General features: G+C 44.8%; 2 protein-coding genes across 2 annotated transcripts in view; one reads left to right on the top strand and one right to left on the bottom strand.

Annotated features, from left to right (window-relative positions):
• The window catches only part of SLC25A43 (solute carrier family 25 member 43), a 109,355-nt gene extending 105,071 nt beyond the window's left edge, over window positions 1-4,284 (bottom strand). Inside the window, exon 1 of the mRNA XM_082377442.1 lies at window positions 3,922-4,284. Within this exon, the coding sequence (XP_082233568.1) occupies window positions 3,922-4,196 (275 nt within the window). The 5' untranslated portion in view covers window positions 4,197-4,284. The remainder of the gene's footprint in view (window positions 1-3,921) is intronic.
• The window catches only part of LOC309620516 (A-kinase anchor protein 17B-like), a gene marked incomplete at its 5' end in the record, with an annotated part of 100,367 nt that continues 91,883 nt past the window's right edge, over window positions 4,238-12,721 (top strand). Inside the window, 2 exon segments of the mRNA XM_082377090.1 lie at window positions 4,238-4,427; window positions 6,216-6,291. Of these exon segments, the coding sequence (XP_082233216.1) occupies window positions 4,238-4,427; window positions 6,216-6,291 (266 nt within the window).

The following is a 12,721-nucleotide window of genomic DNA, read 5'->3' as shown; positions in this document are numbered from 1 at the left end:
ACACTGTGCCAGACACTGCGCTAGCATTCAGCATAGATCTTAAGAGAGTTCAACAGCCCTGCCAAAGAGATGACTGATAGGGGCAACAAGAGAGGCATTAGCCCCTTGGTTCTCTGAATGACTTGATGAACTAGGAAGAGGAGCTCTGTCTTGTATGAGTTTGTTTTATAAAGTAGGGTCTTGCTATCAAATATACAAAATTTAAAAGAACCACCAAAGAAAGTCCTTCTCCTCAGACTTTTACTATACAGAGACAAAGACTACAAATCGTCCCTCTTACAATCAGAGTCAAGGCAGGGCACCCCTGATGGGCCATCAATTACATCATCCTGGTCCCCACATCTTAAGTGCTCGTCTGACTGTGTGGAGCAGTTCCCCTTTCTGCTCTTCCTCCCACTCCTACACACAGCACAGGAGCTTCTTCCAGTGAAACTGGATGAGCTGGTGAACAGCAGTAACCCCGTCCTCTCAGGCACATGGATATTACACACACCCTGGATGTATGTAGGTAGAACTGCCAACACTTCAACCTAACACAAGTTAGCAGCCAAACACAAGCTCATGAATCGATTACACAATAAGGAAATGGTGTTGGTTATGAACAATTTCAGAGTTTCAGGGACCCAAACCAATGTTTCTACAGCTAGACAAACAGTTGTGGCATAAAGTTGGGTGAGGGTCTACTATTTGATATATTTGAAAGCCATCCATTGTGTTAGGTTTTATTTGTTTAGCACAAGGACCTAGCTCCTAATAGACTCTACTGAGTGGATTCTTTTAACTGTAAATCCAAGTAAGGAGACACTTCAGCATCACAATGTTGGGCAGAGCCCTGCACTAAGGAGCTAGAAGACCTGGTTTCAAGCTCCAGCTCTGCCATTAATTGTGTTTGTGGACAAGTCACTGAACCATTCCATTTTCTGAACATTCTGGAGGTTTATGCTTAGTTCAAACCCATAATCATAGGCTGTACCATTACCCCCAACCAACTGTTTTGCAAATTCATGGTCAGGAGGGTAGAGATTAATCAGTATGATGATGGACCCAAGGTATTGTCTTTATGTAGGAAGGCTGGCACCATGATTAATCAACCACTTTGCTGTCCATCACTGAAATATATCTTTTTAATTTCCAGAAAGAAACTAATCTTGCAGGAAAAAATTATTAGCAAACCTAGCCTGGGTAACTGTCTGTTCTTCCTCTCCCACACATCTCCTCTTCTCCACTCCCACTGTCATCAGCCTATTTCAGGTGCCCTCAGCCGCCACATGGACTAGTGCGACAGGTGGTCCTGCCACCCCCCAGCCTCCCTCCTCTTTAGCCGTCCTCCACTGCTACCAGGTGACAACAATTCCTGTTGAACTGCTGTAATCACAGTACTCCCCCATCAAAAATCCCCCACAGCTACCCTTGCATTCCAAGTAAAGTCCAAACTCCTTAATCTGGCCCTCCAAGATCTCATTCCAACCTGCTTTTCTGGCTGTACTTGCCATTACAGCCAGAGACACACCTTATGCTCCAGTCACGCTGCATGCCTTCCCACCTCTGTGCCTTTGCTTGTGGCATTATCTGCAGTATCTTTCTCCCCAGCTTTGCCAGAAAACTCCTACTCATTCTCCCAACACCAAACTCCGATGGTTTTTCTCCACTGTGACATCTTTACATCTTCTCCTCCTCCTCCTCCGTCATCAGAGGTGTGAATTGCTATAGCACTTTATCCTTAGCAATCACATGCTATGGACACAGTAGTTTTATTCTTTTGCTCTGTAAGCTCTGGGGCACAGGGACCATGCCCCTTTCATCTTGCATCGTCCCCAGCATCATGCACACCATGGTCACTTAATGAAAGCAGAGAGAAAGGCAGCATGAAGTAATAGGGCATGAGCATTGGAGTCAGAAGGCCAGGTGGTGGAGCTCAGCTCTGTCACTGACGAGTGGCGTGGCCAATCTGAACCCAACTGTGCATCTGTAAAGTGGGCATACTTCGTGCCCTGTGGACCTTACAGGGAAGGAGGCAGGTGTTGTAAAAATCCAACGATTTACACACACACACACACACACACACAAAATGGTAACTAGGTAGAGGTGATGGATATGTTAATTAGCTTGATCGTGGTGATCATTTCACAATGTACATATATATCAAAACATCAAGTTGTACACCTTAAACATATACAATTTTTATGTTGATGATATCTCAGTAATGCTGTTAAAAATCCAATGATATGCAGTCAGCCCTCCATATCTGTGGGTTCCACAACTAACTGTGGATTGAAAATATTCAGGAAAAAAAATTCCAGAAAGTTCCAAAAAGCAAAATTTGAATTTGCTGCACATCAGCAACTATTTACATAGCACTTACATTGATTTACAGCGATTTACATAGTATTTACGTTGTATTAGGTATTATAAGCAATCTAGAGATGATTTAAAGTGTACAGGATGACTGTATAGGTTACATGCAAATACTACTCCATTTCCTACAAGAGACTTGAGCATCTGGGGATTTTGGTTGGGGGGGCGTGTCCTGGAACCAATGCCCTTCCGGATACGGAGGGATGACTGTATATATTCTAGATGGTTAGCAGCAAAGCCACAGTACTTAAACCAGCCTTTGAAGTTCTGCTTCCCTCCCCTTGGTACACATTCCAAAGGAGGAGTTCCATACTTTGTGGAGAGCAGAGTGAAGTGGGGAGAAACTGAGTCATTAAAATTCAGAGGAGAACTGTTTACAGACTGCAGGCCAGATGTTGCTGAGGGAAAGGGGGCTGGGGAGGAAAGAGAGCCTTCACAGAAATGCCCCACGATCTCACTACCCTCCCTTCCTAGAGAAAGAGAAGGCAACTCTATTCCCAGGCACAGGTGAAATGAGCACTGGCCTCGAGGACTCAGTGATAAGGAAGATTCCATCGGGCTTGTTTGTCAGCTGTCAGGTGAGACTGCCAGCTCTGGCCTCCCAGAGCCAAAGGCAAAATCCTTTGACTGTTAGCCTCCAAGGCCGACCTACGTGGTCAAGACTGTGGGCTGTGTTTCTCTAATTCTGAGCCAAGGCGTCTTCCGAGTTGGCAGTGTGCCCAGCGAATGAGGAACACGGGGAACATCCCCCCAGCTGCAGAAACATCTCCTCTACCTGAATTTGCATCATTACCGCTTCATTCTTTTAGACTTTGTTTCCAGTTAAAATGCAAGTATCTCTGAGTTCTTGAGGAAGCTTTTAAGAGTCATCTGGCATTACCTTTTTAGATGTTTTCCTAAAATGCAGCTGTTTTGGGGGGAGGTGTTAAAAGCCCAAAGAAGGAGTCCAGGGAGCAGCGAGGTTGGAGCTGCTTGCAGTTTGGGGAAGGGAAGCTGCAGCCTCTGTAGGACCCTAAAGTCCAGTTTCTTGGGGGGGTGGGGAGCACCGAACTCCGTGGCCTTTTTGTCGCAGTGGATTGGGCCCTGTGCCCCTACCAAGCACGTTCTTCTGGGGGCGCTGACACACTTCCATACACGCATCTTCAAAAGGGTCTCTCTCCCAAGCCAGCCAAAGCAAAATTTCCAAGTTGGCGGATGGTGGGAAGGATTAGGGGCCATCTCTCCGGAGATCTCTTCACTCCTTCCCCCCAGATCTCTTTTGGCCCCCTTCCACCTCCTCGCCCGTCCAACCCGGTCAACCTCTCTGGGCCAGAGCTGCGTCCCCACAAAACTGCACCCGGCGGGGCAGGAATCCCAAGAAAAGGTGAAAAGGAAAAGGTGGGGACTGCGCTTTGGAGGCCAGAGAGGTTGCCTTCTGGCCCGAGGGGCTCCCGCGCGCTTCGGAAGGGGGCTGTGGCGCGCCGCTGGCCGGATCCCGTGCACCCGGGCGGCGTCGGGCCGCGGGACGCCAGGCGGCGGCCTCCCGGGCCCCGGGCCCCGCCCACGCCGCCCGTGCCCGGCTCTTACTTGCGGTAGGCAGCCAGTTGAACGGCGCTGCAGGGGAAGAGGCGCAGGCAGGCCACCGCGTTCCCCTTCCACAGGGCGCGGGGCCCCTCGGCCCGCCAGACGCGGAGCCCCACGCCCCACGGCCCCCGGGCGCGGCTGCGCACGACGCCGACCTGGGCCAGCACGGTGGCGAGCTCCAGCGGCGCGGTGAGGCTGAGGCTGAGCGCCCCCGCCAGCCCCGCGCACAGCAGCCGTTGGCTGCCCGTCAGCCGGCCGTCCCGCCGCCAAGTCGCCATCGCGCTTCCCCGGCCCGAGCCCCGGGCGGCCGGCAGATCTTATGGCTCGGGCCTGGGGCTCCCGGGCTCCGGTGCGGGGGGCGGGCCAGGCTCCGCCCGGCGTAGGGCGGACCCGCGGCCCGGACGGGAAGCAGGTCCGCGCCCCGGCCGAGCCGGCCTGGGGCCGGGGCGGGGTTGAGGAAGCCGGCTCGGGGCTGAGGCTGCGTCGGTTTAATGTCTGCTCTTCGGCGGGTACGTTTCTGTTTGCAGTTGAGAAAGAGTCACCGCGTTCTCTCAAGGCCTAGCCCGCTCCACTTCTTGCGTCCTGAATATTCAGTACCCCCCCACCGCCTTGTTTACCCCTTTTTTCCTTTCCACGTTCCACCTTGCCTCCTTCCTCCCCTCGCCTCTGTTCTCATCCCTCCAACCTTTTTTTCTGCCCCAGGAAAAAGCCTTACAGATTTCCCAGTGCAGAAGGAAAAATAACCTTCTTTAACATACACACGATATCAGACACTTGAATTAGGTTTTTCATACATTTACTCCTTTAATCCTCAAAACAGCCCTTAGTAGGTGTGTCCTCATTTATTGCTCTCAGTTGGAGAGGCTGTAGGTGTGGTGGTTAGGGCCAGGACTCCAACATGCGTTAGAATCTTGGCTCTGCAGTTTACCAGCTGTGTGACCTTGGGGAAGTCACTCAACCTCTCTGTGCCTCAGTTGCTTCATCTATAGTTTCTTCCTCTAGGGGTTGTTGTATTAAATGAAAAATGATGCAGGTAACACTACAGATGTGCTAGCCATGATTAGATGTTATTTTACAGAAGTGGAGACCAAGACAGAGAGATTGACTTGCTCTAGGCACAGCTGCTAGACGCCATCAGGATTCAAATCTAGGTCGGTTTTATGCCAGCATCCACTACCAGCTACACTAACACGTCCACGGCGACTGCAGAGTGTCTCTCAAGTAGAGACATTTTCAGTGGTTCTGCGAGCTAAGGGGACAACAGAGGCAAAGAAGGGTTAAGAGTGACTTGGCCAGAGTCTAAGAAGGATTTTGATAAGTTAAAATAATTCCAAACTTCTCCCTGTTTTCTCTTCTTAAAAAGCCATATCAGTAATAATAGTGAAAAGGCAGTCTAGCAGTACATTAGTAGAAGACATTACAGGTACACAGTTGCTTTTAGGCTTGTATAGTTATTTTCTACATTTACTAACACACATGATGATAAAGGATCCTTTTCTAAAAGGCATTGCACGGCTTAGATCAAGAGGACTTGTTCTACCTATTTATGAAACAAACAGGCAGAGAATATACTTGTGGTTGCCAAGGGGTATGGGGAGTGGGGGAGGGATGGGTTTGGGAGACTGGAATTGGCAGATGCAAAGTATCATATATACAATGGATAAACAATAAGTTCCTACTGTATAGCACAGGGAACTATATTCAGTATCCTGTGATAAACCATAATGGAAAAGAATATGAAAAAGAATGTATATATATAACTGAATCACTTTGCTGTACAGCAGAAATTAACACAACATTGTAAACCAACAATACTTCAATAAAAAAAATAGAAATGGAAAAAGAGGACTTGTTCTAGTTACAGAAGGCTTGCTCTGCTCTCAACCACTGGGGATGCTTATTTTTCTTGTTTTGTGAATTCGCCTGTCTTGCTGTAAGCTAATTTCACGGCTGTGGGAGGTTGGAGAAAGTAGGTTTATGACTCTAAAGACCAGAGGACACTGGACTTTAAGAGAGTTTGAACTGGAATTTGGGGGCTACAGTAAGGGAACCTTCAGTTACCAGTTCTGTCCTGAGCACTCTGTTGGACAACAGGACTAGATCCTAAAGGTCCTTCAGGGAGCTCTGCCCTGGGAATGGAACAGTTGATGCAATAACCACATTGTATGGAGATTGGCTCAACTGGGTTGTATTGGTTTTGTTTGGTTTTAAGGCAACTTGTGTGAGCTTTCAACTTCATCCACCTTGGGAACCAGGTATACCCTTTTCTTTAGCACTGCTGTTCTTTTTGTCTTCAGCAGGAATAAGATGTTCAAGTGAGCCAGAGGCAGGAAGAACCAGTTTAGTCTTCACAGCTGTGAGCCAGGAGAGATCGTGAGTTGATGGTATATTTTAACCTCGAAAGTAATTTTTCAGAACAGGAACCTTGCACAGTAAAATGAGTAACAGCAAAGTATTTATCTGCTGCCTTCTGTCTTTTCATGATAATGTGCTAACGTAACAAGGTTTGTTCATATTTTACTCAGCCAGAGTCTCATTCATTTGCTAAGCATTGGGAACATTATGTAGATTGATCTTAAACATAAATCAGTCCTTGAGGGTGTCCTATATTTGGATTGTGACTTGTAGACTCAAGCTAATCTCATTGCCTCTTTTTCATACTTGTTGAAAAGTCTGTGAAGAACATAGTAAGTTCTCCAACTTTGGAAAAGGATCTCCAACTTTGGAAAAGGCACACGATGTGAAACTGGAGTGCTGTGTTAAAAATAAATTTATGATAACTAAAAAAAAGAAAAAAGAAAAACAGGAAAGAGGCAGTAAGCAAAGTAATCTTAGAAGTAGTATTGTAATATGAGGAAAAAGGGTGGCTGGCTGATTCAGGCCAGCAGGCAGCCTCCTGTCCTCCTCATCAGGCCTTGGGAGATGCTCACAGTTTTTGATTCTCCAACTCTCACTTTTTGTTTCTCTTCTCACTGAGTTAAATCTTCTGTTAGTACATTACCTTAGTTTAACTTGCTGATGTTTCTAAGATTATAGTTTATCTTGCTATATTTATGCCAATGTTGGTTGATTCCTGCTCTCTTAATTTGTATTTTATTCTTTAACCTTATGGAATTTTGTAAATTGCAAAAGTAGAATATACCTGTCATACCAAAAAAAACAGTATAGAAGTGTATTAAAGAAAATTAAGTCCCCCTGCACATCCTCTGAGGTAACGTTAGAGCAACCAACCTTAAGAGCTTGGGGTGTGTGTGTGTGTGTGTGTGTGTGTGCCTACATCTTTCCTGCAGTCAAATGCTCTACCACTGAACTATACCCCCTCTGCTGTGTGCATCTTTCCTCATCTTTTTTTTTAATGCACAGACAAATATTCATTTGTATGGATTCTCCCCCCTCTCACTCCCTTCCTCCCTTCTAAAGAAAAAATATAATTCCATTGGAAGGATATAAAAAAAACCCTGATAATCAGATTATCTCTAGGGAAGAAAACTGGGAGAGGTAGGAACAGAGGTGGAAGGGAGATTGACTTTTGACTGTGTGCCCTTTTGTACTGTTTGCTTTTTCCCCTCTTTTCTTTTTACCACCGGTATGTATTATCCATTTAAAAAAAAAAATCTCTCCGCCATCATCAATTTTCCCTGAAACATTCCCATTAGCTGCAGTGTTTCTGGTGATATTTGCCTTGCCATGAGGGAGGTGTTGGTTTTGAAATGTTGAACAACTCTTGGTGAAGTTCTGAATGAAACAAAATACAATCTGCTTTCTATTTACATGGTAATTGCATTCTTGGGAAATTCTGTGTACATAAACACTGTGAGAAAAATGTTTTGTATTTTAGATTTAAGCAGAGTTAAGTTTTCAACTCTGATAATTAGAAACAGCTTTTCCACCTACATGGATGCCTGGTGGGATCTTTGAAAGCCATGAAGGATGCAGGACAGTCTGGTGCATTGCAGATACGCAACATCCTTGCCCTGCCCATTAAATGCCAGTAGGGTACCCCAATCACTCCGGCTCCCCTCTCCCCAGTGTCCAAAATGCCCTCTAGGAGACAGTGCCATTCCTTTTGAGAACCACTGCTCTAGCTGCTCTCTCTGGAAATTTCTTTCCTCAGATATTTGCAGAGCTGGTTCCTTGTCATTCCAAGCTCAGCTTAAATGTTATCTCCTGTCAGAGGGCTCGCCTGACCACCCAGTCTACACAGCCCCCATTCACTCTGCCACATCGCCCCATTTCAGTTCTCTGTATAGCATTTATCCCTATCTGCTCTTTTTCTTTTCTTGGTTTATCGTCTGTGTCCAGCTACCAGAATGTAAGATCCATGAGGGAAGGGATGTTGTCTCTTGTTCACAGCTGTGTCCCCTGTGCCTGGAACAATGGCTGGCACATAGTTAGTGCTCAGTAAACATTAGTTAGATGAATGAAGGATGAAAGGAAGGAAGGAAGAAAGAAAGGAAAGAAGGAAGGAAATCTTCAGTTCTACAAGTTGGAAAAGATTAGCAGAACATAATGTCTTCACAAAATTATTTATTTAGGTCATATATGATAAATAGCAAAAGATTAACTAGATTCACAAGATTGGTAGATTTATCAATTCCCAGTGAATAATATCAGCTTTGTCAGAAATTGGATGTTTGCCATTTTAAATTTCCAGCCACATCTGTAATTCTAAAGTGAACTGTGATATCTGACAGAGACTCTTTGTCCCCAGTCATCATTTTCACCATGTCTTGAGCGGCAGTTTTGGCAAGTGTGTCAACAATGACTTCAGCAGCTCTGACCTTTACAGTTAAATATAACACTATAAAGTGTGGCTTCCATAGCTTTTGCATTTCTCTCCCTTGGCACACTGTATTTAACTTTAAGCAGTGTTTGAATTTCCTTCCATTCTGCTTCAAAATTTTTGATGATGTTGAGGCAGGACGGGTTCATATCAAAATGTGTGAGCCTTTTCCTTCTTTCATTCTCTCACTCATTTATTCATTCCACAAATGTTTATTGAATACTTACTCTGTATCAGGAACTATGTTGGGGATACATATTTCACATAATGGAATTTAATTTGCTCCCATTACCAGGCTATGGTAATCCAAATTTCAATGGTTTTTTATGGTAGTCACCTAATACTTTTAGTTTCTTTGCAGCTGGTATTTTTAAAACACTAAGAGATGATCCAGGTGATGAAATGATACACCTTTAATATCTATCTGAAGACCTAGGGCTAAACTCATCACATTTTTTTTTATTTTGGCCGCATGGCATGTGGGGTCTTAGTTCCCTGACCAGGGCTCGAACCCCTGCCCCCTGCAGTGGAAGCGTGGAGCCCTAACCACTGGACCTCCAGGGAATTCCCTAAACTCATCACATTTTAATCACCAGCTCCACCTCTACACTTTTTGCCATTTATGTACAGTAAAATTACCTTGTTTCCGTGTAGAGTTAGTTATATGAGTTTTAACACATGTATAGATCTGTGTGACCACCCTCACAATCAGAATACAGAACTGCTCCATCAGCCCCCAGAATTCTCCTGTGTTGCCTGTCTGTAGTCAAGGCCTCCCCCACCCCCAGCTCTGGCAGCCATTGATCTGTTCTCTGTTCTCATAGTTTTGCCCTTCGAGAATGCCGTATAAATGAAAACATACAGCATGTAACCTTTTGAGACCGGCTTCTTTCACTCAGCACAATGTCTTTGAGATTCACCCATGTTGTTGTGTTCATCAATAGTTTCTTCCTTTTTATTGCTGAGTCATATTCCATTGTGTGGATGTACCACAATTTGGTCATCCACTTATCCATTGGTAGACATCTGGGCTGATTCCAGTTTTTGGCTGTTATGAATAAAGCTGCTATGAACATTTGTGTACAGGTGCTTGCATGAAAATATCTCCTTTTATTACATGAAAGGTAATAGTCTATAGATATAACTTTGGTACTTTGCTTTTTTCACTGTATACTCTATCCTAGGGGTTACTCCAACTCAGTTCATAGGTATTGTTCTCACTCTTATTTATAACCACATAGTATCCTATTGTATGGATGTACCATAGTTTATTTAGCCACACTCCTAGTAATGAACATTTAGGTGGTTTCCAGTATTTTGCAATTATAAACAATGTTACAATGAACAACCTCCTGCATGTGTATTTTTGTATTGTTGGGGGTTTATTTTCATCCACTGTTAAACTTTAAAATCCCATTTGTAAACGCTGACCCATGGTGAGTTCAATGGAAAACAAAACAGAAAAGAATGAAGCACAGGCCTAATTCCTAGTAAATTATATGCGCCTTTACATAATTCCTGTACTAAAGGTTTGTCAGCTTCTGGAAATCATGTGTGGATGTGTGAATGAAAAAAATGCATTGATGTACATGGACCTTCAAGATACAGGGCCCCATACTGCTGCTCCAGATTGTGAAGTGCTCCGCAAAATGGCAGTGATCACTGGCAATGGGCAGATTGAGGAAACAAGAGGCCAGGGTGCTGGGTGGTTGACCGTGTGAATGTCGAAATCACTGAGAATGATGAGAGAAGTTGGGACAAAGAGGACAGATAGTCAAGAACTAAAGCCTATATGAATGAGGGCAGTGACCAGGAAGGTGACAGAAGACTACCAGCAGGATGGGGAGAGGGTGAAATAACAGGATGGTGTGAGTCAAGGAGGAGCCAGAGACTTCTCAAGAGTGGCGAGGAACGAAGATCAGGAAGTGGCCTTGGGGAGCAAGGAGAGCTCCAACTCCACCTCTTGGCACTCTCTAAGGCATTTAGCTGTGGGGAGATGAGAGAATAAACAGCCTGCACTTTAGAGGGGTCAGCAGACAGCCAAGGTTTCAGTTACAGCAGGATGTGGCGGGAACATCCCGAGGAGAGGCTCAAGGCCACTGGGACTTAGCCCATCACAGACGGGAAGTTCTAACCTTAATCCAACTCGAACACTAACTTAACCCTCATCCTCACCCTAACCTGCTGGTAAGGTCCAGCTGTTGTCGTGGGAAGTGTTCCTTCTAGATCAGCTGGTGTTGGCAGCAGCAATGAAAGTAGCAGCAGCTGGCTGCAATGAGCTGTGTAGCCCTTTGCCATTGGGGCACTGGGAGTGGTTTTCATTGTGTCTTCTGGAAGCTCTCCAAGATTGGGCCTGAGAGCCTGGTTGGAGGGTCACAGGGCTGAGCTCCTCCTGCAAGTGTGGCATGCACGGTTCTGGTGTTTAGTATCCTCAACCAGAGACTAGCCATACCTCCCACAATATTGCCGTGCTGCTGCTATTTTGCGTATAATTTGCATGAGGTTTGTTGCATTTTGAAGATGGCAAAGGGAAAAGCTGACTGACTAATCAACCAGATTTCACAGGACAGTAGTACCTTGGTGGGAGTCCCTGCTATCTATTCCTTAACTTTGCGGATCCAGAAATCCAGCGTTGTCAGTGTACCCTGCAATAAGCTGATTCCAGGGGCTGACTCTTGATAACTACTGGTCACTCCTTCTCAGTCTCCTTTGCTGGTTCTTCTTCATCTCCACAACCTCTAAATATTGGAGTGCTTCAGGCTCAGTCCTTGAGCCTCTTCTCTGTTTAAACTGATTTCCATGGTGATCTCATCTAGTCATGTGGCTTTAAATACCATCTATGTCCTGACGACACTCAAATATGTATCTCCAGCTTGTAATCCTCTCCTGAACTCCAGATTCTCATACCCAGGTTCCTGCTTAATAGCTCCACTTGGACATCTAATGGGCATCTCAAGCCTAATGTGTCTCAAACCAAACCCCTGGTCTTCCGCACCAAATCTGCCCCTCCCCTTGTCTTCCCCATGTCAGTAAATGAAACTTTTTTTTTTTTGGTAACTCAGGCCAAAAATCTTGTAGTTGTGCCTGGCACTCATTTTTCCCTTTAAAATTTATTCTCTCTCCCTTACATTATTGGAATTTCCTCCTAACAGGCCTTTCTATTCCCACCACTGCCCCCTTCTCTGCTTTCTTTTTCTCTATAGAATTTATCACTATCTGACATACTATGTATTTTCCTTAAAAACCTGTCTTCCTTTAGCCCACTAGAATGTAAACTCCATGAGGGCAGGGGTTTTGTCTATTTTGTATACTTCTATATTTCTGGGTCTTAGAATGGTGCCATGACACATAGGCTAGTAGGCACTCACTAAATATTTGTTTAATATATGAATGAATGAATGAACCGAGTCATATGATACTGATATATGTATCAGAATGTCTGTTTCTTAATTGACTGTGAGAAGTATGACTGCTAAGCAGACCTGAATACTCACATTAGATATTCAAGGCACCCTCTTCCCTTTAGGGGAGTATTAATGGGCTATCACACTAGAATGAGAAGTTAGGGGAATATTAGGATAGATACTCTTTACAGGTAAATGTGATCAACCCATCTTCATTGTAGGAATATGCCTTCCTATAAGACCATAATATTCATGGAAGCTGCTTTGGAATCACCCCTGCATTGGGTTATTTGGCTCTCTTTTTTCTGCTTTTCATGTAGAAGAAACAAGGATAACTTCTAAATTTTTGACTTGAGTAAATGGGTGGATGGTGATGCAATTAACAGAGATATGGAAGGACATCATGAGAATAACTTAGACTAGAAGTGATGTATAAGGATAAAGTATGAAGGGTGTTAAAACTGTAGTAAATCCAACTTGAGGCCTTGTTTCAAGTATTCAAGCTGTTACACCAAAAGCAAAGTTCTATTATGGAAGAGATTGTACACCAATATCCATGTGCTCCTCTATATTTCCCCTTGGCTTTCCTTTTAGCCAAGTGGGGTCATGTGGTTTT

This window comes from Balaenoptera borealis (genome assembly GCF_965194805.1).
Source record: "Balaenoptera borealis genome assembly, chromosome: X".
Taxonomy (NCBI): Eukaryota; Metazoa; Chordata; class Mammalia; order Artiodactyla; family Balaenopteridae; genus Balaenoptera; species Balaenoptera borealis.
The sequence above is the reverse complement of the archived record's forward strand: the minus strand, read 5'-3'. Positions and strand labels throughout refer to the sequence as shown.